Source organism: Perca flavescens, chromosome 8, assembly GCF_004354835.1.
Source record: "Perca flavescens isolate YP-PL-M2 chromosome 8, PFLA_1.0, whole genome shotgun sequence".
Taxonomy (NCBI): Eukaryota; Metazoa; Chordata; class Actinopteri; order Perciformes; family Percidae; genus Perca; species Perca flavescens.
Window position 1 is genome coordinate 9,127,973 of NC_041338.1, and position 27,625 is coordinate 9,155,597.

The 27,625-nt window shown below is 41.6% G+C and overlaps 1 protein-coding gene across 3 annotated transcripts in view; it reads left to right on the forward strand.

Moving 5' to 3' along the window:
* The first annotated feature begins 328 nt into the window (after positions 1-328).
* LOC114560050 (spondin-1) overlaps positions 329-27,625 on the forward strand; it is a 290,808-nt gene continuing 263,511 nt past the window's right edge. For 2 of the 3 annotated variants that reach the window (XM_028585198.1, XM_028585200.1), the window contains exons 1-2: positions 329-941; positions 2,126-2,232. In XM_028585198.1, coding sequence (XP_028440999.1) covers positions 716-941; positions 2,126-2,232 — 333 coding nt within the window. In that variant the 5' untranslated portion in view covers positions 329-715. The remainder of the gene's footprint in view (positions 942-2,125; positions 2,233-27,625) is intronic. The other variant, XM_028585201.1, reaches the window with a different exon arrangement.

Here is a 27,625-nt window from a genome sequence, read left to right on the forward strand (position 1 = left end):
TTTGCACTCATGAGAGGAGCACGCAGCTCAGACTGTATTCTGGTGCATGCTCATATCTAGAAAGCGCAACTTTGTCGTTTGTAACTTCAGAGCATCGAACAGTGGTACTATGTGCTTGTTATTCAGTGATATTAAGTGACAACGTAACAGCAAAACAGATTTAAAATCTTTAAACCTAAAATTTGCCGTTGAACAACAAGCAGAACATTTGTATGTTTCCCCAAAAGGCAGCTCCGCGTGTGAGTTCTACACACACAGTACGTGTAAGCTACTGTATGCGTGTGTGTAACTATGATTGTGTATTAGGGGAGGGCTGGCTCTTATTACAGTGCGGAGCTACAGTTTGGACCTTCCCTCGCCTCAAGTCAAGGAGACATCCGCGTGCACCCGCGCTCGGTTATTTTACGGCCCCCGCTGCTTCCATACTCTCTCTCAACACCACACACTGATCCGCAAACAGCAACAGCAGCTCCTCTCTCTTCTGTCCCAGCTCAGCACCGCTTAAACGTGGTGCGCTTCTGACGCGCTCTTTCCAGTTCAGGATGGAATCGTCTCCTTCTCTTCACCTTTACCACTGACTGTGACGCTGCTGTAGTTTGGTGGGAGTTCCTGAGGAAGGGCCTGGAACTGGTCCTCTGTCTGCTGTTTCGCCTTTCCACAGGGCGTAGGCTACTTTGATATAACTACAATTGTACACTTATCTCCGGGCTCCGAAATGGGAATGTATTTACATGCGCTGTTTTTGCAGTACTATTTCGTCTCGAGTTTCGTGTGCAACGCTGTCGCTTTCGTTGAGGAGCCCTCCGGAGGCAAGTCGGACGGGTACTGCGGGCGGATCATCCGGGCGCAGACCCAGGGGACTCGGAGGGATGGGCACCATGAGTTCAGACTCAGAGTGGAGGGGGACCCGGAAACCTATCAGCCGGGCAGCACCTACAGAGGTAGAGTTTTTTCAGTCCCATCTTGCAATCAGTGCGTAAACCTGCGCCAAATTAAGTGGAGTGTTTATCTTGTAATCTTTATTGTATTATGTTTCCAGAAAACTTGAGTAAGTTTAACCACCTAACATTGCAACTAATAGCCATAGTAATCTAAATCTGTACTAGAAACTGAAGTCTGGAGGACACCATTTCCAAACTAGTTAGTCTGCCTCCTCTGGCTCCTGCAGGGAGAGTTGTGGTTTGATAAGGCTACTTAGTGTTATAATGTCTGACCTATATTCACTTCCTCTCCTCTTTCTGCAAGCAAGGGGACACACACATACAACACACACACACACACACACACACACACACACACACACACACACACACACATACATCCAGATCTGGCTCTAATTATGCTGACCCCTGGGTATGCCTGGTGAATTTGCCTACTCACAGAGATGTGTGGCTAGTTCAGAAGTTAACACTAAGCCATTTTCAAAAACCAACAACAATCGAAATACAGCTGTTTCACTTTCTCTGTTTTAAAATCCAAACTTTAGTCATACAAATTCAAATAACTCCAGGAATACAATCTGGGGGGTTTTAACAAGACCTGCCATTCTCCAGTTTTGACACAGGCCTCAAAAACAAAGACAGAAATCAAGGGTCTGACATCATATTCCAGATCATTCAATTGTTTTGCTGTGATGCCACATTTAGCAACCAGGGCTTAATTCTAATCAGTTATTATGAACCTGTAAAGGACATCAACAAAGAAAAAGAAGTTATTCCCTAAGCCTTCACAGCCTTTAAGTAGCAAATAAATTCACTTTTTAGAAACAAGATACAATTGAAAATATTGACATCTTCCTTCTCGGCGCCAGGAACAAATCTTAAGATAAATCTGATGGCATGAAAAATGGGTCCCGTTCCTGGCTGGTTCCCCGTACCATACCCCCGACATGAGATTTACAGGCTCTCTTTTATTCTAGTGTGAGATGCTAAGCCTCTATATACATCCCTCCCTCTACCACAACACACTGATGCTCACAGGAATGCTGCTGTCATGTGTGTTTCCTTGGCATCATCCAGAGTGACCCTGCGTCACACGGCGTGCCCCTGATGTGTCCATGTCTGTGCCTCTTCACTGCTCAGCATCTCTGTGTATTAAAAACACACTTCCCTCTCCTCCTTAACAGTGATCCTCCTGGCAATCAGCCCTGCTTATTTCAGAGGTTTCACTCTTATCGCACTGAAGGAGGGCAGAGAGGGCACCACAGACGACGACTACACTGGCCAGTTCCAGGTAAGGATGAGCAAGTGTGGAGAGGAAAGGAAGAATTGCTGAATACTGAATGTGCTCTGAGTTTTCTGGGAAAGTTAGCAAAAGCTAAACTCATTTGCATGCACATGGGAATCGACGTACTGCTTCCCGCTTTCTTCTGAAATGAAGGTTAAAGGAGTTGTTGCTGACAAACACAAACAGCTCCCTCGGTTGAAGCCAGAAAACTGAGCTCTCCTGTTGTGGTGGAGAAGAAAAGAGAATCTAGTTGCCTCTTTGGTGCAGCTCTTCTCGGGTGAGGCAGACATGGCATATTTCCCACTAAGTTGCAAATATGTCCTCCAGCAAAAGGAGAGAGGGAAGGAGATGGCAGAGGAGGATAGAGAGGCAGAGGCATGTGAGGACAGAGAGAAAAGATATAAACAGAGAAAAAGCAGGAAAGGGATGTGAGATGTTTGGTTCAGTAGTAACCCAGCTCCCACTGAGTGCTCCTGAGCCAGACTTCCTCAATTACCTCCTGCTCTGTGTAAACAGGAACACACATCTGCAGCTCTGTTTCCACATGGTGAGCCTAACCAGACTCTCCCCAAAAAGAGCAGGAAGCTGTTTTAATGTAGCAACAGTAAAATTTTGCTTATTGTTTCCACAAGCCCACTGTCTTTAAAAGAAATAATGTTTGTTGAGATTGTGTAGAAATGCTGCTTTCCCTACATTCAGTTAGTGTATTTTTTTCATTTCATTTCATGTTTATTTGAATAGGGACAGATGCTTAGACATAGACATTTGTGCCACAAATTTCCAATGTACAGCATCACAGCATTTATAGCTATTGCTAATTTCCAATGCCCGTCCCTAGAAGGGATTTTAAACATGAAAACAAACTTTAAACATTGCCACAATTAAAATATATAAGGCACACAAAACACCTACATCTGTACCCACCACCCCACCCCACCCCATGCGCCCAATCACCACTCCATTGATGATAAAGGGAAATAAACTACAGTGATCAATTTCTGGTATGTGGATGAACAGGCAATCCAGAAGCTGGCTCAGCCTTTTTACATGCAAAAAAATTCTATATTGATATGAGGACAACTCTGTTTGTCTTAGGGTCTCTCAAGAGTTTTTGTGTGGCTTTCGTATATGATGAAAATTAAGCACACATTAAGTTAAGGTAGCCTGTGGAGTGTTTGACCACTATGGAGCAATGTTTTAAAAGTGGGTCCGTGTTTTACTTGGTATTGTTCATTCACACGGGATGAAACGGTTACTGGTTTAATGATAAACCACCGTAAAATTCCTGATGGTAAGTATTAGCGTTACAATTATCATTAAAACCGTGTTTTAGCTGCTAGCTGCTATCAGCCTCGTTATTCCTGCCGCCATGGCATCACGAAAAAGTGCTGATAACTCCTCTGTATCAAAAAAGAAAGTAAGGCTCTAGCTCGAGAGTTACCTCAACTTCGGTTTCGGGGGGGGCTCAGCTTTTCTTAGACATGAGTAGGGGGGGCGGCAAGGAAAAAAGGTTGGGGGCCACTGATGTATTCAAGCAGAGCTGGCATGCGCCCCCGGTGATGAGAAGGGGAGCGTGCAGGGCTGTTGTCCTTCTGTGCACGCTCTCTACTACTTTTACAACAACTTGTCAAAATGTTTTTCTGCTGCAAAAGCGACAGTTGCCTGGGCTGCACCTGCCATATGTGCTGTGGCTTGCTTGTCTGGTGTGCAGGATTTAGTTACCCCCAGGCGGACCGGCTACCGTGCACTGGCCGTACTCTGTGTCGGGCAGTGGCACAGTAGCCTACTCCAGGGTTACAATAATGTTTATCCAATATGGCGGTACGCAATAAGAAGTATGGGTACTCATGTGGACAAATATCAGAAGTGCTGGTACTGACTATACAAGTACTTGTATTTGTTTAGAAGAAAACTCCACAGGGATATTTTTAAGTTCATTGAAGTTTTACACTGTCAGAATGGCATTCTTGTTGTGTCATAAATGTGGTGGACATTATATTATTAACATAATACATATTTCAATACAATTCAGATTTATTTATTTACTCTTAGACCACACATTGTGGAGTACAAAACATAAAACAAAACTCTGTACAAAAGTAAATAACCAGAATGGATATTTAACACAAACTAAATTATTAAAAGAAAAAAGCATTGCTCAAAAAGTCCCCTAATCCAAATAGTATCCTTTATTTATCTGTCTGTAACAGCACCACAAGCTACAACATCCACAATGGTCATAAAGATGAATCAACACCTCTCTATGAAGGTTGGATTTGTTGCAAGACTATTAGACTGTTATTAGTTTTAGCTACATTTACCTAATAAACTAATTGAGTGTAATGTGCACTATATGGCCAAAGATATGTGGACAGTGGAGTGAAGTCAATGGACACCTCAACTGTACATCTACTCCCAAACCATTTTTGGATTTTGTAATCTGGCTGCAGGAATATCATAAGTGACACAGGAAATGCCCACAAACACCAAATGATACGTTAGAGAGTAATTGTAAATCATACAGTGTCAAAGAAATATGCACAGTTAACAGTAATATGTAATTGTTTCTGCCACACAGCATAATTTTTGTTTTAATTACATGCCACTTTGTAACACATTAATGAAGTAGAAACGTAATTTATTGACTGTCATTCCAGTTTACTACGTTGCCAAGTGGCTCTTAGTAATGCTTAGTCTCTAAACCGTACGGTAACGTTATAGGGTGACAACAAAGTTTAACATGCTCATAATGTTATTTCTAGTAGGATTGTTTTGATCATGGTTAACAGTGCTGGGCCACCACACGAAAAATTCACCACGTAATGTCAGCTGTATGGGTGGTCGACTAATCCAATGCTAAGGTAGCCAGCAAGTGCACCCTGGTCCGTCTGCCTCATCCCGCTAAGAGGCTTCGTCGGGATGAGAGCGGACAGCCCCAGGGGAGCCAGCAAAAGGTGACGGTGAGCTGGGTACGGAGCACCGTGAGGTCACAGTTGTTTCAGCGGCTGTTGCAGTTAAAGGAGAGTTCTGGCCAATTTTTACGTTAATCTTGATCGCTATAAATATGCGAGTACAGTCAAAATCGGTGCGGTCAACACGGAGTAGCTGCAGCTACATCTATGAGCTTCCACTTAGCTAAAATGGCAGTTGTCTGGGCAAGTTTTAGAGTGCCTTTGTGCCTCTTAACAGACACAAAATGCAGTTAAAATGTCTGTGCAACATGAATAGCTCCCGGTGGTCTGGCTATGTCCTCCAGAGGACAGGTCATGCCTTCGCAACGAAAACTTGTAGTGGTTATGACCATATCAGTGACTATGTAACTACATGGAAACGGGCCAAATGATGTCTGTGGCTTGCACACTCATAGTGTTAGAGAAGGCTATAGCTGTAGTCTCGCGCTGAAGTCCCGGTGTAGCAGGAAAAGGTAAACAGTGTGCAGATCGCTCTTAGAAGCAATCCTTGCAAGCCACAGACATAATTTGGCCCTCACGCTTGAAACAAAGATTGAATGTCAATCGACTACAATTTTTAATCCCACTTTATCGCATGAGTGTCCTAGTTAACTAGCAATATAAAGCAATATAAAATATATATATATATATTTGCTCTAAATGTACTTTAAAAGGGATATTTTAAAAGTTTGTAATGATCAAATGGTATTTGAGACTAGACGTACTCCGGTGGTATCTCAATTCAACAGTAAATGCAAATAATTTACTAGTCTTGTGGAGAGAACCATCTGGAAGGGCTTTGAAACTCAACTTGCCATTCAAAAGACCCTTTTCTTTATCCATTTCTGCCCAAGGAGCTATGTTTCTGCTAGCCATCCACTCCTGTTCATGAATATATATAATTATATATATATATATATATATATATATATATATATATATATATATATATATATATATATATATATATATATATATATATATATATATATATATATATATATATATATATATATATATATATATATATATATATATATATATATATATATATATATATATATATATATATATATATAAATATATATAAGACCCATAGGACCAGTTCCCATTCCATGCCTCATTTCCTTTTAATCCAGCCCTAGTGAGCTCCCCAAGCAGGATAGATAAAATTAGAAAAAGTTTTTAAGTGAAGTTTGGTGCTTAGAATTCATAGTGATTGTTCTTTATCAATTTTCACAAACCAGCTTGTTGTATGAAAACAAAAATTACTGGGTAACCACATTGTTTTCTAGCTTACAGTAGAACCTTGGTTTGGTCTGAATTGAGTCAAAGGTAATTTTGAGATATCTACGCTGTGTAGTCACACATTGCAGCTAACTTGCCGTATCTTTTTGGTTTAAACACTTCACACTGAAATCTCATCTCATCTCACTCTGCTCTAGTTGATTTCTGCACCCTACACAATAAATACAGTCAGAACCTCAGAGTCCCAGCAGAACCTTGAGTGAGGTAGAGACTATGGAGTAGGCAGTACAAACTGGAACAGTGTTGCTTGAACAAAGTTAAAGTTGACATTATGGCTTTGCAAGCTGTTTAATGCATATTGGCAAATCCATCAGGAACTTTTTGTTGTGTATTTGACAGTTGTAATTGACACCTATGTCTACATTTGGAAAACAATTAGGGTCTCTAGAGATGCTGCTGTCAAAACACTGTCGAGAAGTTGACTGTATGAAAAAGATGTGTCCTGCATTATGCTACGTTATAGGGACTAGAGCTGAACGATTAATTGCATTTGCAATAATATTGCGATATGTTAAAACGCGATTTCCTAATCGCTAAGGCTGCGATTTGGTCACGTGACTCACGAGAGCAAATTAGTCTGCACTCTGCAGAGAAAGCATCAACTTAGCACGCTAACGCTACGCCGTACCTTGAGCAGATTTCTGTCATTCAAACAACTCTGAGTTGTAGTTTAAAACTTTTTTTATTCGGTCTCCAGTCCATACATGCAGTTAATGAATACAGGCACGGAGAACTGAAGGCTCGGTTAGCAACGATTAGCTCTGATTAGCGGTTAGCTCCAGTTAGCAGTTAGCTCCGATTAGCAGTTAGCTCCGGTTAGCTCCGTTATAAAGATATGGAGTGGAGGAGTCTGCTGCGGAGAGGGGTAACAACCAGACTCTGATAAATAATGTTCGGGGGCCACGTTGTTTCAACGGTTTTATTAGTACAGTTAATCCCACGGCAACACCTGCATGCTACTACTAACGTAACGATAGCCTCTCTGAGCAAGTGCAACGTTGGTGACGCTGTCATGCACACGGCACGCAACTACATGAGGGGAGGGAGGGGCTGGAGGCAGCTCCTCTCTGTGCGCAGTAAAAGAAAATACACCGATGTATATATTTTTACTTATTTAACTGTCTAGTAAAGTTCAAAGACAGTGTTAAAAGTGCAATCCACATTTTTACATATGTCTATGTAAATAATAATTAAATAATCTAAATACTACTAAGTGTGGTAAAGCCACATTTGCTTTTATTTTTCTGCAATCTGCACTTTAGTTTGTGTGATTTGTTTCTGACTTTCATATGAATGTTTACACCAGGCTTGGTCAGTGCTCAATATACTACTGTGATTGAAGTAGTTAAATAAAAGATGTCATTCATATAAATTCATGCATCACCTAATTAATTTCATCATCACATAGGCTACAGACCTAGCCTCCAGGAAAGAACATTTTGTTTAATCTATCTAATCTTGTGTTGTTCATACTATACAATGATTTATTGCTAGTTTTTGTTGAATAATACAGAAGACAAAGAGCTTAAAAAATAATCGCATATTGAATCATAATATTTTTGAAAGAAATCGCAATTAGATTATTTTCAAAAATCGTTCAACCCTAATAAGGACTCTACGTTATATGTACTTTCGTTGACTCTTTGTCATTGAAAACTTTAGATAGATCTAGTATCAGAAATTAGTTTCAGAATGATTTCATTTAACAAATATGCTGCTATGAAGGGGTCGACAGCGAGGCTGGCTTTTTATCTGATTTACCTCAATCCATCAAACTCAGCCTCTCTTTATCAGAGAGGTTTAAATAATAATACTTATGTAAAATGAAGTTTATACAACAATTCATATTCCTGACAGTTTATTCCCCACAAGTTATTTTGCGGCTATTTTTGCAATGTCATGATTGTTTTTGTGCAGGGGAACAGGAGCCAAATGCACACAGTTATGGTTCCCCGTGCAGCTGTTCTCTCCCCTCACTCTCTGGTACTCAGTTGTTTCTGGCAGCTGTCCTGGAATGTTCCCGCCTGCTGTTTCACTAAAACACCACAACTGAGAGTTGCTGCTCATAGTTTTTCCCCATTATTACCATTAAAGTATGTCTGTTCTGTGTTAATGTGTCAGACCTTAGAGAGTATGTCTATGAGTGTGCATTTGTGTGTGTGCAATTCAGTATCCCACTGAGTCTGCAGTCATTGTCTGCTTGGAAATTTGTGTCTTTGTGCTTATATGCACCTAATGTGCATTAGGGCATTTGGAACAAATTCCGAAAGTCGGATATAATTTGAATAGTAAAAAAAATCAATACTATTCAAATGCTGAAATTACTATTCAAATGTGATTTTTTTTTTTTATAGATAGGTTGGCTAATGTTAGCTAATCTCCCTCTTCTCATGTCTGATGAACAATAAGTTACGGGAGAGAGAAACACAAGGCATTGTGAGCTAACGTTACATAACGAGTAATGTTAGTACAGGGGGTGACAGGTTGCGGCTGGAAAGTGGAAGAAGGATGGAAAATAGTTTTAACATGACTTTAAAATTGACATCCACCGAGCCAAAATGCTTATGTTATCAATAGTTAGCTCGTTCTGGTTTCCTAACTGCGTCATGAGTTATAGGAGCTTAGCTGGGAGCTTCATGGAGATAGCCAAAGTTAATGTTAGCTTCCCTACAGTTGTCAGAGTTAGCTTTGACTTCACATATTACCTTCTAACAGCTGTATCCTCAGTAACATGACAATCTGCAAGAAACAGGTTGCTTATAAATCACTAAAATAGTAGTGACAGCAACGTTTGGCTTAGTTATCAATGCTGTTAGCATTGTGGCTAACACTATTGTTACTTAGTTTATGACAAATTGTTTCGGCTGTGCTTGTTAACATGATGTCATTGTGCTAACCGAGCAACGTTAGCCTTTACATCAGAGCCGCTTCAATACACTTGTTATATGATGTTTCATTACAGAGTTCACATGCCAGAAATGCAATGCGCCATGACGTAGATCTCCTTCAAGGCCAGGCTAATGTTGTTAGTCCCACTAGTGGACAGAACGTGTAACAACAACCACATGCTTATAGTGGCATTGACAATGCATAAGCCTGAGTAGTGTAGTACATATTTATAACAGGCTGCATTTGGGCATTTAATATTCAAATATTATTAGAATATTAAAAAAAATAACAAATGAAATTCAAATGGTATTATAGAGGAAGACTGACAGCTCTAATGTGCATGCTGGTATACGTGTGGATCTGCATGTGTGTTTTTCCCAGCCCTCCTTGTCTTAGTGTGAGACGTGGGTCATATTTATCTAGGCCAGCAACGTGTTATTGCTCAGGGAGACCAGCAGAGTTTGTTTGGATAAGGGGAGAGATGAGCAGACATGAGATATTATCTTTTTTTTTTCTGCACAGATTATCTAGGGTTTGAGATTTAGCTGGGGATAAACAAGCCCAATCAGTTTAAGTACCACAGCTAAGTCATAGGTTTCAAATAGAGGCAATTACATAAGCCAAGCAGAGGGCTTTAAAGGAAAGAACTTGTAGGATGTGTGTGGAGTTGGAATGATGGTAGTCTCGCTTTGCCAGACCCTCCTCCTAAGAGTGCTGGAGGAATGCCTGGCTACTCCACATAGCATTCAGGGATGGGAAGAAAACATGCTCTGGTTTATTGGCATTTCTTTAAACCAATCACAATCGTCTTTGGCGGTGCTAAGCATCGGAGAAAAGCAGCAGTGCCGCTGCAAAATAGGCTCGGAAGGAACTTGTTTTGGTGGAACATGTGTATGTTTAGAAGTTGTTTTAGTCTTGCAACAGAAAACTCAGATTGGACAGATAGTCTAGTTAGCTGCCGGAATTACCTTGCAGAGATCTGAGAAAAGGTTAACCATAGTCGTCATATATCAATCGGAGTTTAAAATGCCAACACAAAGGAAGCCCAAGGCAACGGATATCTGGCCTAAATGAGTGAAATCCGTCAGATTTTCTGGCGGCAACGGAGCAATCCCGGAAGTGGAACGTCAAGGATTTAGACTAGAATCAGGGTTTCCCGCAGAAAATGTGTTAGTTAAGGTGGTAGGGTGGGGTTTGCCGTCAGACTACATACTTTGTACTACATTAAACAATTATTTATTAAACACTAAATATTACATTTAAATAATATATAATTAATAAATTATATCTATCTATATCTATGTGGCTATCTGCCACATGGCGAGTAAATGTTTGTACCAACATAGTTCTGTTTTTCAGTCTTCATTTTGGCAAAGGTGCAGCTACTTTCTTTTGTTCCTCTGCTGTCTGCATGTTGGAGCCTTACGGGGGTGGGCTGACACACACACACACACACACACACACACACACACACACACACACACACAAACACTGGTGCACACACCAGACGCCTGCCACCAGGTCACTTCTGTTTACTGATAGCTAGCGTTTAACTCAGGCTAATTTTTGCCAGCCAGCCTTCCAAAAGAAACAGTCTGAGAGTCTCAGTTCACTGTCCGGGAGGCTCTGACACACTTTCCGCATTCCGTGTCCGCGGACAGCTGTAGGCTTGTTAATGTTCTGTGCATTGTCGGACACATGCAGCCACTTTCCTGAAACCGCTTGCGAGATTGACACAAGTACACAGCGGTGTTTATGTCCGAGCCTGTCTCCACCGCTTCCACCTGCAGGTTGTCAACTGTGTGGTTTGGAATGAAAGGGAGAAAACAGGACAGAGTAACAAGGCGGATATCGCTCATTCCCATTTTATTTTAATTTTTTTTGATGATGTAGTTAAGGCGGCAGGCGTGTGTTGCTTAGTTGGCCGCCTTAACTGCAAAGTGCTGCGGGAAACCCTGCTAGAATGATGGTGACCTGATATGTAACAAAACTACAATCAAATGTGATCCTAAGTCATGATTGCCTCTCTAAGCACCCAAAGACATGTATGAGCCCTAGTCTCCCTGTTTTTCTGATTAATAGGAGTTAAAAGGCCAATGATGTGCTTTTTTACGTCAAGGAACCTCCTAAAAGAAGCTTACAGATCTTTATTTATTATGCTTGACAAGCAGGTTGGTTCAGATGCTTAGCATAAATAATGTTGACTATGAGCGTGAGGCCACTATTTCTTTATTGTAATGATTCACTATGATTATGTTCAGATAATCTAAAGCAACGTTTTTTTTATATATTCTCTAAGCAACCTTTGCTGTTCCAAACACTTTGGTGTCTGGTAACTTTTACTGTACTGCACAGAAAGTGATTTTAAAATCCAAACAGCAGCAAACAGTGATTTTTATATAACTGGCTAGTTTTTAAGCAGGAGCAGTGACAGCCACTATCAATGACAAAATTTGCAAAAGAGAAAACGGGTTCATGCTAACCCATGCTATAGGTCCCACCACCTAGTCACAGATGCAGCAACAAGGACCTTCTCTCCAACTGGCGTCCCACCTATGAACATTCATTTTTAGAACAATAACAACAGAACCAGAGACACAACTACAAGGAATCGAACCCTGGGTCTCTGTAGTTGGGAAACCTATTGCCCCTGGTTGCAAAACTGTGTGATTGACAGGTGATCTGTGGGGAACCCAGTGCAAAAACACCATCATTTAAAATTTCAACAGCAGCAAACAGTGGTTGAATGATAAAACTGGACAGTTTGTAATAGTGATAGCCGAACGGACAAAAACAAAAGTGCTGTCTACAGAAATTCAGGTTTCAGAAAAATCATGGAGAAAGATGTCTCAGATATCTCACTACCAGTGTTGGTCAAGTTACTTGGAAATAGTAATTAGTTACTGATTACTGATTACTTCTCCAAGAAAGTAATCCAGTTTTTTATCAATTAGTTACTTTACTAGTTACTTTTCAAAAACATGATGCACGACCTGAATACGCTATAAAGCAATAGACCTTTCAGCCTAATTCTACTCTTTCGGCATATTCCATCATCTAAAATTTAATCAAATGAAACATTCTCTTTTTAAAACTTGTTTTATTAGTTTCAATCTTTTAACTTTATGCACATTGCATCAAGCAAAAATTAAATTAAATGCAACAGTCTCAGACTTGAAGAAAATTGTTGAACTTAAACCTATTTTCTGCACATTCCACCATATTTTAATGAAATAAAGGAAGTCCTTCTTCTGTTAACTTATATTTCTGCATATTCCAGCATACAAAATAAAAATATTTTTTGTAAAATCCTTCATTCAAATAGATAAAATACAGCAATAAAATAATTAAAATGAAAGTCTGTCCTGACTGTATTCCAAATTATTAACATTTACGTCTTTTAACAGTAAAGTGCAGAGAGGAGTAAAAATGACTTTACCAAAACAGAAAATGCTGTTGCATGCTACATTTAGGCTGTTAGTCCAGTCTCATTTTACGGCTACCCTGACAAGGCCCTATGTGTTTTTGTTTTCTTTTGGAGTGAAACAGTGGTTATATCGCATCAGCAGAAGCTTCTCAAACCTCCTTTTCGGGGAAAGCACCAATCCACCTAAACTGAACAGCCGTTCCACTGGTGCACTGGATGGAGTTGGAGTGTTGTATTTCATGTACATCTTTTTGAGGTTTGGGAACTGATTCAGAATCTCAAGCTCATATCCTGACCTTAAATAGTCAGTTATTTCCTTTTCTGCTGAGAAGCTTTCTGTGGGCTGGTTCTCAAAATCAAAAAAATCCATTTCAGCAGGGCTGGCTGCCAGTTGGGACACATTAGCATTGTCAGCTGCAGAAGCAGCTTTACGACACTCTGTTGTCAGAAGCTCCTTCAAATGCTCTCTCCTACGCTCATCTCTCAGCCATCGAAGTTTGAACTTGGGACAAGTGGCCGCTGTAAGAAGTCCTTCTTGGCTATCCAGTACAGCATCAAAACGAATCTTTATGGCCTGTAAAATACAATATGATATAACTATATAACTTATTTTTTCTGTAATTAATTAATTGTAATGAATGCGATAAAGTCCCAGCCCTTATTATATTCTATTATTTTAACCCAAATCAATTATCAAATAATAATCTTACCTTTACAATAACATCTGGAAGGCCTGCTGTCATTCTAGAGAGGTCATCTTTCAGGGCAAGTCTCTTTGACATCAGGCTTGTGAGTGTTGGTAGTAAAGCCCCATAGGTGCACTCATCCCCTTGTAAGATGTCCAGTGCTACAGTCAGGGGCTTCATCACGGTGCAGTACTCTTGTAAGAATAGGTACTCCCTTTCATTAAGGCACTTGATTCCCAGTTTTACACACAGGGGATTCAGCTCATTCATCGGAATTGTGATGATTCTGGAAATGGCCTCGTACAGGGAATTCCACCTGTGGCTGACTTCCTCCACCTGTTCAGAGGCTAATGTGGATCGACTTGCTTTAGTCCAAAGAGCAGAGCATTTTGCAAGACTACTCCTATATACAGCCTTGGTGTCTGCACAGGAATTTAGATGTTTGTCAACATCGCTTGTTGAAATGAGGTTCATTGTGTGTGATGCACACCTGTAGTGTGGAGGGAGGCTAAACTGTCCATCACCAGATGCGGTTGAAAGAGCTTCTATGACATCTGTAAAAGTTGGTTCCTCATCATCACCTTCTTTTTCATTTTCAGATTCAGACTCCAAATTACAGGGCTGACACACTCTGAATGCTTTGGCAAAATTAGATGCATTATCGGATACAGTGGCAACAACTTTGCCATGCAGTCCATATGATGAATGGATTTCTTCAATCTCTGCTCCAATTACATCATAGGTGTGCCTGCCTCTAATTCTCTTACATGCTAGAGCGGCTTTGTTGCGCTGTAAAGTGGAATTAATCCAGTGAACTGTTACACCCATAAAACATTTGTTATTCACCGTCCAGATGTCAGCAGTGGTGGAAACAAAGTCTACATCTCCGAGTGCAGCCTTCAAATTAGCTTCCATTATGTCGTATTTTTTCTCAAGGTATCCTGCAAATGACTTTCTCTGCGGCAGCTTGACACCGTGTTTGGTCGGTATTTTTTCTACGATGCATCGGAACGATTCAGAGTCAACAGTGGAAATTGGCAGCATGTCCTCGACAATATAGCCAGCGACGAGCTTATTCAGTTCAGCGGCACTAAGTCCTGTCGCTTTTAAATCAATTTTCACTTGTTTAGCAGGAGAGGGGCCCTCGGAGGTTAGCCCCGTGGATGTAGCAGCAGCGGTCATGTCAGTTGGGGTTTCAGTTTTTTTTTCACTGAGTTTCACATTCCTGTGACGGCTCGCTAGGTGCTTGCTAAGATTTGAGGTGGAATTTTTCGCTGTAGATAAAAGTTTTCTTCCCACGCAGAGTGTACAGCGGACGCTGATGTTTTTGTCACCTTTAACCTTTGAGTCAAACTCAAAGTAATGTCGGTACTTCCAAGCATTAAACGCTGCATGGTCCTGCTCTCTCCCGCGCTCCATGTTGTCTCTTGTTCAACACTACAAATGTCAGTGTTTACCACTAACGTCACAGCGCTCATACGTCATTGTCACTCACGAGACAAAATCACAGTTAAGTAACGCAGTAACGCAGCCTGCTTACGGGGAAGTAAGAGTAATCTAATTACTGTTTTTGCAATTGTAATCCCTTACTTTACTCATTACTTGAAAAAAGTAATCGGATTACAGTAACGCGTTACTTCTAACGCATTACTGCCCATCAGTGCTCACTACTCACTATGTTTTTTCTTGTATTCCTTATTTTTTTGAGGTTTTATTTTTCATCTTTTATTTTCTTCCAATTTTCTGTGCACAGTAGTCCTTCTAACCATACTTTACACTACTAACAGATATGTGCAGGAGGTCCATGCTATCCTCCATGTACATGCTCCAACCAAGTACAAGTTGGCAATCCAGAACCAGAAGGACTGCTGGGCACACTGTTGTCCCACAAACAATCATTGAGTTTATTGAAATGCAAACACAACCAAGCCAGAGATAGTGCTACATGAAATTCAACCCTGGATCAAGTGTGAAAAACACAACGGTTTAACATTTTCAACAGCAGCAAACTGTGGTTGTTTAATATTACTGGCTAGTTTGAGCATTCATAGCCACCATCACTTTTTTCCTCTAATTTCCAATTCCATCTGCACAACTAACCCTCTACTCATACCCACTTTTTCTGAGTTTCCTCCTCTCAGACCAACCAGTAGGAGTCACCAGTGCAGTAACAACGGCCTGATCCCTGTCCGGCTTCCCACCCACAAATAATGTGTTTGATGGATAGCAAGCATGATGAAGTTGGGGAGACCATTGCTAGCAATTAAATCACAGTGAATGTAATGTATCTCCAAAGGCCGAGACTAGATAATGATCCTAAGATTTTCCATCTATGAATACAAAAATTATCATGCATTTTGCCAAATAAAGGCTTAACTAAACTGTATTTTTTTAATTATAGTACAATATGCACCACTGGAACAAAAGGTCAAGCAAAATTTAAGGTTCATTTATATTTCTACAATACAGGGCTGCACAAGGAAATGGAAGTTATAGTCCCTTTATGCTACTTAAGAAAAAAACAGGATGAGTTGAGGAGTCTTACAGTCTGAGGAAAGAAGGTCCTCTGTAGTCTAGTGGTATGACAATGAATACTTTTGAATTGCTTGCCAGAAGGCAGTAGGGTAACCAGGCTGTTGCTGGGGTGTGTATTGTCTTTTGATATCCTTTGGGCTCTCACATCACAGATAACACTAATGCTCGGTAAATGGTATACCAATGATGTTCTGGGCGGTTTTAATCACCCACTGCATACCCTTCTTGCCCTCGGCAGTCCACAAACCATGCCAATTTGTAATAAAAAATGAAACTAAGTACCACTGTTTGGTGTCATAGAAAATGTCTCCACAGTTTTTATTATTTGGAAGCCAAAAGCGATTAAAGATGGCTGCTGTAGTCTCAGCCATGGTCTGAGCAGGAGCCACTCTAGTTCATCCATGCTGTTTCTAATTGACAATAGCCTAAACTAACTGACTGGGCAAGGCTGATAACAGACACAAGTAGACGCGCACGCGCACACACACACACACACACACACACACACACACACACACACACACTGGCTTTTACTTGTTCAGAATAATGATGGCCCTACACTTTGGTTAAGGTCTTAGTGAGGTAAAATCGTTAACATGAACCAGAGAATTTATCTAGACTTTTAAGAATAAAAGCTTCTCAGTTCTAATTATAGTCATTTCTTGTCTTGTTTTCTTGTTGCTATTAATAAACCGAACATTTATTTATAAAATGATTTGGCTTCAAGCCCTTTATTTCTGATTAGGCACATGAGTTATTTTAACACCAGGTAGCCAGTAGATTCAATTTGTCTATAACAAAAACAACCACCCAATGATTACGATAGGGGGTAACTCATTTGGTCATGTGGAGTTGTATATTTAAACTAGCTATACAACTCAAAACAGATGTCAATTAAGCATAGCTTGGCATGTATTTTATGATGAATTTTTTAAGACCGCAAAAGTCAAAAGTAAAAGGAGTCCAGATACGTTACACTGTAAGCCCGGATAATTTGAATTCACTTAAAAAATTTTAGGAAACCGGTTGCCTTTAAAATGTTAAGTAATGGGTTATGAAAACTTGAGTGCAGTGGGTGGAATTATTATTTTAAGTTCAAAACACTGAATGCCAAGTTGATTTCACTTACAATCTCTTGTAATATCAATTGCCATGTCACATGAACTCCACTTACTATTTTAAGTTCAAGTAACTAAACCTTTGTATTCATTGAATGTGCTAAACTAGAACATATAAATTAAGACATACGCAATACAAAAGTCACTTTTTTATTTGAAAACAGCATTAAGTTACAGGTTGTTGTCCCCTGCTTTAACAACCTTGAATCATAAGCCTGAAACGGTGGCAAAATGTGTGTCATTCATGCCCTGAACATTGCATAACACATTAAGTCTAGCACCATCATGCCTCTATTCTAACAAAACACTTACTGTGCTCAAGCATGTGTACATCATTATCACAACAAATCACATTAAAACTGTATTATAGCTTACACTCCTGTTAGGGGAAAATTTTTATATAGTTGAACATTCCCATTTATATGACTAAACATTAGGGCTGCTCCCTCTTAGTCGATTAATTGGTCATTTTGGTCTTAGTCAACTTAGATTTCTTTAGTCGATTAGTCATGTTTTATGCTTTTTTCATGCTGAATGACTTATTTCCAAGAAACGTACAAGCACATCTCTGGTAAACACAAGAATTAAAGTGGTGCTTTTGCATGACTCTTTGCAGAGAAACTCAGATTTACAGATCTGCCGATTAATTAAACTAATCGATTAGTTGATACAATTGAATGAGTGTTAGTCGACTAAGAATTTCTTCAATCGAGCACAGCCCTACTAAACATGACTAAAATATCTACTATATATATCTTGAAAATCCAAAATGCACCAAGACATCTGCCTTTTATTTGGTAATGTAACTAAAATACCCAACTCATTTGAAATTAAATTTGATCAAAGCCTGTCATGGAATCTTGTGCAAAAATCTGTGCAAATACCATAGGACACATGTACCCCAAACCGTACACAACAGTAAACATGTTTTCATAAAAGTACGTTACAAACTGGGGCAAACAAATCTGGAACAGTAGTAGAGCCATTTCAAACCCTGTTATATGCTTCCAGCTGATTTTTCAAAGTTTGAATTTTGGGTACCAGCTCACTTCTACCCAGTTTGAGCATTACTTGCTGAATAAAGTTGAAAGTGTTTTTTATACACTTGGGGTAGTCCAGGTGCAGGGCATAGATCAGTCCGAAAAGGACACAGAAGGCCTGAGGCAGGTTGGCCAGTTTATCCATTACCACAGACCCTTCCAAGATGATTCCTACTCTGGATGGGTTGAGCTGGGTATTTTCTTGACCAAGGCAGAGAATTCCCACTGGATTGTCACTGTACGAGTCCTTGTCAGTTACATCCTAACAGTGAAAGAAACCTTTTGACAAGGAAAGGACATAAACATGCCAGTTAGACAATGGTGTTTTGTCCACCAAAAATAACCTGTGACGGTTTATAATGAAAAGCATTGTACAATATAAACCACACTGAAAGTAATTTATATTAAAGGACGATACCAGTCTTAAATTTTTATCAAATGCCATATTCGGATCTGTACAGGTTGCAACACTTTGCCCCAAATATGGAGTTTACCCACTTTCACAGTAGTGCTGAAAAAAAAATTTTTTTATGACTCTCAGTACCTTTCATCTTAATTGCTTTTTTTTTTAACTATACAAGTTGAAAGTAACATACACAATAAGTTAGTTGATGACTGGAGCAACCAGAATCTAACAAGTGCAATCAGAACTCCCCATTTGAGTTAAAGACCCAAAAACATTTTCACAAGTTCCAACTGGTGACAGTGAAGTCAAAAAACTAATTGGGCAAATGTAAAAGGATTCATACAACCTTAGTTATTGGGAGCAATTTTCTAATTATTTTCAATAGGACTGGGACTGAAAGTGGGTAAGCTATCTTTGTTCGGCCATAAAATAGAGACTTAATGGAGACACTGATGCTGATAAAATAATTCTGAAAATGAATGGCAGTGTTCATTAGGGTTGGGCATCGAGAACCAATTCCTACTTGGAATCGTTTGGAGGATTTGGTTTCAAATCTGATCATGGGTTCCAAATTTAACATGCGCAAGTATTGGTTTCTGGTGCTCTAGTGTGGCTTTATTTTACATTGAAAAAGCCCCGTCAAAGTGCAACCCACCTTTGAATCAAAATAAAACTTTCCTCTTATTTGTGAAATAAGCATGTGAGCGGTTTCAACTCCAACCCTCAAAGAATCGGAATCAATAACAACCAGAATCGAAAGGAAGAATCAAAATTGGAATCAGAATCGTTAACATCCAAACAATGCCCAACCCTAGTGTTCATTAACAGCTAAAATTGAGACAAAAGGAGCATGCACCTGAACCATTTACAAAAAAAAATTAACTTACTGAGCATGTCTTGAGAAGGCAGAAGAATCATCCGCCAAGATGACAGGCAGTGCCCGAAGACATAGGCACCTGATGTCTGTTGGCTCAGTGGTCTGCAAGATAGTGGACACAAGAGTTAAAACATATCTTGCTAAGGATACTCACATGTATTTATCAAATAAATTCCAGAAATTCCCCACAATGTTTATGTACAAGAAGACAAAAGGAGAGGAAAATGGAGAGGACAAAAAAGAAAATTAGGTAATGAAGAGAGGAAAGGAGACGATTAAGGAAGGGAAATGAGATGGGAAGAGAAAGAAAGAAAAAGATAAAGAGCAGAGAAGAAAGAAAAGACAAAAGAGATGAACAGAGAAAGGAAAGAGGTAGTAGATTAATGTAGTCAAACCCACCTTTGTCTGACATAAAAGCTCAGCCAAAGCTGGCTGGTCAGGCCTTTCTTCTTCCTAAAGAGGTCCATCTGTTGTGCCCCTGTAAAAGGGGAAAATAGAATGAACTACACGGACACGATGTTGCTTCACTCAAGTCCAATGTTGTAATGGACGAGCGGAAGCCACACATTCCCCTACAGTTCGGACAAGGCATTAGTAATCGAACACAGATTAACCACTCAGCTAGTGCTTAAAACCGGAAACAAATAGAAACTTAAGGAAACAAAGAAATACTGCAAACTGTCCTTTCAAATGCATTTTTTCCCATAATCTCATAGGTATTTAGACAGCATTTTAAACACAAATCACCTTTTCATCCTATTTATCTTTTAAGCCTCTTTTACCTGAAAAGGTCAGAGCAATGGATTACTGATCTACAGATCATAGTGCATTTTAACTCAAAGAAATGAATGACCATCTTTTTAACCAAGCTGTGCAATGAATTACAGCATGACCATCTTTTTAATTACAGCATGACCATCTTTTTAACCAAGCTGTGCAATGAATTACAGCATTTTAACTTAGCAGTTTTAGCTTATACTTTTATGCACATTTTTAAGTATATTTTAACCTATGGATGTATTTCCATTCAATGTGTTCAAAATATCACTGTTACACACTCCCCCTCAACACAGATGTCGTCCCCGACATCCCGACTAACAGGTAGGTAACGTCCAAAGCAGTCTAACAGTGTAAATTACATCATCACATCCTCTTCGCCACAATCTGTATACAAGCACAGTTTCTTTAAAAGTCCAAGATGTTGTGTAGCATGTATGTTAGGACTCTGTCCATCAATGACTGTATCATGAATGTAAGGGTGTATGTCCACACTCAACATGTCCAACAGTCCATTCATGTGTGTATATATGTGTGAGCACTCAGTCCAACCGTCCATTTTTGAATGTATGAAATATGTGCGTTCATGCAAATGAGTTCCTCAGTCAGTACCCTGGTACAACCACAGGCTGGTAGTCAACGCGCTGTACCGGAGTCATCCATGGCTCCATAGGGTGCTGGTGGGCACCAGTCCAGTGCATGGTGTTATTTGAGAATCCAGTACTGTAACAACCAGGATTGCCCAGCTTGTCATATGTGAAGACTCTTGGAGGTCGCCTCTCTCTTATGGGTCGCTGGCATCGTCCACTTCCACTGTTGTTTCCACTCGGAACAGGGGACTCTGCTACTGGCGTCCTCTCCAGAAGAGTTTCCTCCTGAACGATCGTCTCCTGTTGTTCCGCTGTGTCCCCCTCTGTCAATGTCTCTCCACTGTCCTGCTCCAGCTGGGGAATGTCCTGTTGCTGAGGCTCAGCATCTTGTGAGAGTTGTGTGACTTCCCTGTCAGCATCCTCCCTATCGGTGTTCACATGCGGCTGTATCTCGGAGAGAGGCTTGGCTCTGAGCGGATAGTATCCATAGCCATCATCATCATCACTATCATCCTCATCTGTTTCTGGGTTCGGTTGCCCCCTGCCCTTGTGAGTCCAAGCTGTGATTTGTCTCTTCGCTTGAGCTGGTTTCATTTGAATTTCTAGAGGCAGGTGGTCACATGGCAACAGGAGGTTACGATGCAGGATCCCATGTCCTCTTGCCTTGCCTTGCTCTGGTATTACTTCATATATGGGCATGTCTTTTCCCACCTGACGGATAACTTTGTGAATGGACTCTTCCCAGTGGTTTCTGAGCTTCCCCGTTCCACCTCTGGGTGTCATATTCCTGACGAGAACACGGTCACCCTCGTGCAATACTGAACTCCGCACCTTGCAGTCATGATTTCTCTTGCTCCTCTCAGCACATTTTCTTGCATTCGCTGTTGTGATCTCGTATGCCTCTTGCATCTGTTCTTTCCACTTTCTCATATACTCCTTATGATCAGTAGTTCCAGTCTCCGGGGTCAAACCAAACAGCAAGTCCACAGGTAACCTAGGTGATCTTCCAAAGAGGAGATAGAAGGGTGAAAAACCTGTGACTTCACATCGAGTGCTGTTGTATGCATAGATGAGTTTGGGCAGCGACTCTCGCCAATCTGACTTCTGCCTCTCAGTAAGCATCCTCAGCATTTGCAGTATTGTTCTGTTTAGCTGCTCCACCTGCCCGTTTCCTTGGGGATGGTATGGTGTTGTTCTCGACCCCATCACCCCACAGTTTTTCTTTAGCTGCGCAAACAACTGGTTTTCAAATTCCCCTCCCTGGTCATGATGAATTCTCAGGGGGAACCCAAACTTCAGTGCGTAATCATTAAATATCTTATCAGCAACAGTTTTGGCAGATTTCGATGTGGTGGGATAGGCTTGTGCAAAACGTGTGTAATGATCTACAATCACCAATATGTACTCATATCCACCTTTACACTTATCTAGATGCAAGAAGTCTATGGATACCAGCTCAAATGGCTGCGTGGTAACAACTGGTGTGAGTGGAGCTGTTGTTTCTCGACATGGCTTTTTCTGTTTAAGACAGGTACAGCTTTGTGTGACATAGTGGATTATCTCTCTTTGCATGTGTGGCCAGAAAAAGCGATCCCGAACAAGGGATGTTGTGCGGTCCACACCTTGATGTCCCATTTTGTTGTGTAGCTGTTTCAAAACTGTTGATTTGTATATTTCGGGAAGAACAAGTTGTGTCCTGGTTATAGTCTTCCCGTGAAGTATTCCATCCCCATCGAAGCAGAGCTTCTCCCAGTCGCGGAGGAGACACCTACTCCGTGGACCAAAGGATCTAGACTTCTGTCCCACCGGCCTCTCGTTTGACTGTTTACAGGCCATAACAGGGCCAATATCTTTATCATCTCTCTGGGCTTGACAGATGGCTGCCCTCGAAAGGGGTATAGGCACGTTCTCATCCGTTTCTGCACACCCAGTATCCAGCATGGACCACACCGTGTGTGAGACATTCATCTCCACAGCTTGTACTGTAGTTTGCACAGAAGGGGAGGACATTTCCTCTGAGCATTCTTCCATCATTGTTTCAATGTCACAGGGCATTCTCGAGAGGCCATCAGCATTACAATTCTCTCTGCCTGGGCGATATTTGATTGTAAGATCGAAGTCTGCCAACTCAGCAACCCACCTATGTCCTGTTGCATTAAGCTTGGCTGTTGATAACACATAGGTAAGTGGGTTGTTGTCCGTATATACAGTGCAAGATGAGCTGATAAGGTAATCTCTGAATCGCTCGGTAACAGACCACTTCAAGGCCAGAAATTCAAGTTTTCCTGAATGAAGATGGTAGTTTTTTTCAGCCTTGGTCAGGGTACGAGATGCATAAGCTATTACACGAAGCTTACCCTCCTGCTCTTGATACAGCACTGCACCTAGACCTTGCTGTGAAGCGTCTGTGTGTAAAATGAATGATTTATTGAAGTCTGGGAATCCAAGTATAGGAGGCTCAACCAGACAGTCAACCAATCGCTCCAGTATGTGCTGATGTTTGTCAGTCCATGTGATCGATTTATGTGAAGGGGTCCCCTTGTACTTCCCTTTCACTTTCCTTGCCCTTGAGCTACGATCCTTCTGCTTAACTGCTCCAGGGTCCACCTCCATGAGGGCGTAAAGAGGGCCGGCGATACGGGAGAAGTCCCTGATGTACTGTCGGTAGTAGCTCAGTAGCCCCATGACTGTCCTCAGTTCCCCTACAGTCTGTGGCCTTTTCTCCTTTAAAGCCCTCACAGCTGCAGTATCAGCAGGATCCATTTTACTGCCCTCAGCAGACACGATGCGCCCTAAGTAGCGGACCTCGCGCTTGAACACTCCACACTTACTTGGTTTTAACTTTATCCCGTGCTGTCGTAGTCGCTGTAGCACTATCCTCACATGCTCCACATGATCATCAAAGGTTCTGCTGAAGACCAGGGTGTCATCTAAGTATGGAATACAGATTTCATCCCTTAGCTCCCCCAAGCATTCTTCCATGCAGCGCTGAAAGGCAGCTGGAGCGTTCATCAGGCCGAAAGGAATTCTTATCCACTCATAGAGACCCCATGGTGTCACAAAAGCTGTTATGGGTCTGCTCTCCTTCGCCATGAATCCCTGATGGTACGCCTTCCCTTGATCCAACAGAGAGAACCACGAGTTTCCTCCTAGGCCATCCATTATCTCTTGCACTCTGGGGATAGGCTGGCGGTCGGGAAGAGTCTTTTTGTTCACTTCACGGAAGTCGATACACAGTCGCAGACTCCCATCTTTTTTCCGGACACACACGACTGGTGATGCATATGACGAGTAAGACTTCTCCACCCAACCCTGGGCGATGAGGTCATTCAGGTAGTCCTTCATTTCCTGATAAAGAGGCCTAGGCACTGAGAGATATGATTTCGCTACAGGCTTTGTGTCTTTCAGGGAGATGCTAAGTTGTAGTTTTTCTATGCAGCCAATATCATCATCTGTTCTTGAAAATGAGGCACAATCCTCTCTTAACATCTTGTGAACTATCTCCCGTTCTGGCTCACTGAGATGAGTCAGGTCCACTTGTGGATCCCAAAACTCACCAGTAGTTTGATCCTTTTCAGCCCTGATGTGATTCGTTGTAGCAGGAGGTAGGGGCAGACCCCTCGAGGGTAGCAGTAGGGTAGATTGCCTGGACCTGCTGGACAGTCCCGATTACAGTCCTCCCTGCTAACACTATCTCATGATCTGTAGGATTCTGTACACTTACAGTAATAGAGGGTTTTTTGCTGATCTTACTCACTTTCACGAGCATGTCACATAGTTCGAGTCCCTCAGTTCAGCGGGGGTTCACATCAGGCTCAAAAAAAATGTTTTATCTTCATGTGGGGCGTCCATTTGTACATAGCACTCAACTCTGACTGACGTGCGTTTAGGTATGTTAATCCTCTCCTTTTTTGTCTTGACAACATACTCATCCACTTGCTGGTTAGTGACTTGCCCTACAACAGCAGTTACTTGTTTTACAAAAGCCTTTGCTTGGCCTGGGAATGCTGCCCTTACTGTTCTACTCAGCTGTTCTTGATCAGTAATGTTGGACTGTGTCAGTTCGCAGTCTATAATGATCTTAATTACATTAGACCCAATAATTGGTTGAGTAAGCAGACCACCCTTCATTACTAGTATGGGGACAATAATTTCTGTATTGGATGCAGCCCCTGAAACCAATCTGAAAGTTGCCTCAACCCAACCTGTGTATGGCATACTTTCCCCATTTGCGGCCTTTATGTCAAAATCTGGGGTAATATCTAAGATTTCTAAAATGTCTCTTAATCTTAGGTCTGGCAGGTGTGCTTCTTTCCATATCTCATCAATTATGGTCACTTGGGAGCCTGAGTCCCACAAAGCCTGAACCCTTTGATCTTGGATGAAGCAATCAACAAGGTGCTTCTCCCCTACCAATGGTGCTCTCTTAGCTTTTTTTTTTCTTGTTGGGGTAGTGTTCGTAGTCAGACATGAGGGGGGTCCACATACTCTTTTGTGTTCATCCCAATTATCAACTTGACATGGCCTAGAACAGTAAAGCACTTTCTTACAAGATGCACATTGCTTTAGGATTGCTCCCTCACCCTTTTGTCCACAATGTGCACATCCCTGGGACCTTCCGTCATTATCAGTCACTCCCCGTCCCGTGCGAGTGACCTTCCCCCATTTAAAGGCTCACCTCCAAGCTGTCTCTGTTCCCTTGCTCGACAGCCGGCCAGGAAGTGCTCACTGCTGCCACACCTGTAACAGTGTGTGCAATAATCTCCAGCTCCACTCTGTTGACAGCCAAAACATCTTCTCCTTCGTCCACGATTTGCTGGGGGAAAGCTGCGCTGTGGGACAAACCTTTGCTGATACTGGGCAGTTCCTACTTGGTGTCTGTGGTCCGGAGTGAACCAGTACCCCTGTGGCAGATCTTGCACCTGCTGACCCGAGAATTGCAGTCCTGATGCACCATTGGCCCCCCCTGCTGGCAGTGGCTGTCTAGGCGTGTGCTGGGGCTGTTGCATGGACTCCCTAATTTGAGACACTTCAGCTTTGAGATCTTTCAACAGAGCCATCTCAGATTTAATTTCCTCAAGCTGGGAAAGAACAACTGGGGAAACTTTAGAATGTTGTTGGGTTGGAGGTTTTTCATTCTTTTCAGCAGGAGCATCGCTCGACTGGACTGAATGGGCGGTATCAGACTTCTGTTGTCCTGACATTCTTTTCTTGTTCTGTCTCTCGGTCTCATAGGCACATGCTGTATTCATTCTCTCAAGCAACAGTTCATCAGAGATATCCACTTGTTCCAAATAAGGCTGAAGATCCCGCCTGATGTTGTCATTCTGGAGGCCAGTTAACACAGTGTGAAGAAACATTTTTTGCACTAATCCAGGGTCATATTGGAGACCTGACTCATCTTCCTGCGGTTTAACAAGATCTTTTGTCTCAGGTCAAAGGTGCGAATAAGGAAACTCTGTGGGGTTTCTTTGATGCCCTGCACCTCTGAGGTCAGCTGCTTATAAAGTTCGGTCGCACTTTTTTCTTGATAATGACAACGTAGTATACGCCTCAATGTGGGTAAGGGTAAGCTGGCTTTGCCCTCTAAATAACTTCGAAGTTGCATGCCAGGGGATATTGCTCTGATCACTGCATCTACAATCTCAAGTTCAGGGAACCCCTTGCTTAAGCCATGTTCAATTTGTCGTGCTAGGCTTGAAAAAGTCAGCTTGTCTTTCTGACCGGGCTCACCAATTTGGCCTGCGATCTTAAAGTCTTTGTGCCATGGGGGAGGAGCAGGACTGTTAACTGATCTCGGTGGTGGCTGACTATTGGGGGCAATGCTTTTCATTTCTCTTTTCTCCTGCTTTTCATTCTCGTTCTGTTTCTGTGTGCTTGCCAACCGAAGCTGCAAGGCCTCAATTTCTTTCAATAGTTTGTCCTCCTCCTCGTTCTGTTTTTTCTGTTGCTCGTCTACTTGTTTTAGTGTGCCCGCTTTACAAGCTACCTGGAGCTCAGAAAGTTTGTCTTGAAGATGGAGTAGTTCAGCCATGCCTTTATCCTCAAGCTTTTCTAGTTCTGTTCTCTGGATGTGGTTCGAAATTAGTGTGATGAGAGCAGTTCGGCCCTTGTCAGAAACATGCTCAAACTCTGCTCCAGCAATGATTAGATAGTCACATATCTCCACCAAACTTTCTCTGGGCACCAGACACAACTCTCTTATTACTTCAAGCTGTAACTTCTCTAACTCTGTCGACTCCATCTTTCAGAGCGTGGTTGCTAGCAGTGACGTGGTATCTTTCACTCTTTGGGTAGTAGTAGTAGCTCTCCTGGTATGTAGAAATACCTCAGATCACATACAAGCCGCCCCTAAGACGATCGGAATCCCACCGCCGCTGATCCACCTCCTACTCCAAATTATCTGGGTTGTTTAACAGAGATGTGCGACGGCTGGGGACATCTCTTGTAGATGCTGGTCCAAGCTGCACACAATCCCAGCGGTGCCTCCAAATGTTGTGCCCCTGTAAAAGGGGAAAATAGAATGAACTACACGGACACAATGTTGCTTCACTCAAGTCCAATGTTGTAATGGACGAGCGGAAGCCACACATTCCCCTACAGTTCGGACAAGGCATTAGTAATCGAACACAGATTAACCACTCAGCTAGTGCTTAAAACCGGAAACAAATAGAAACTTAAGGAAACAAAGAAATACTGCAAACTGTCCTTTCAAATGCATTTTTTCCCATAATCTCATAGGTATTTAGACAGCATTTTAAACACAAATCACCTTTTCATCCTATTTATCTTTTA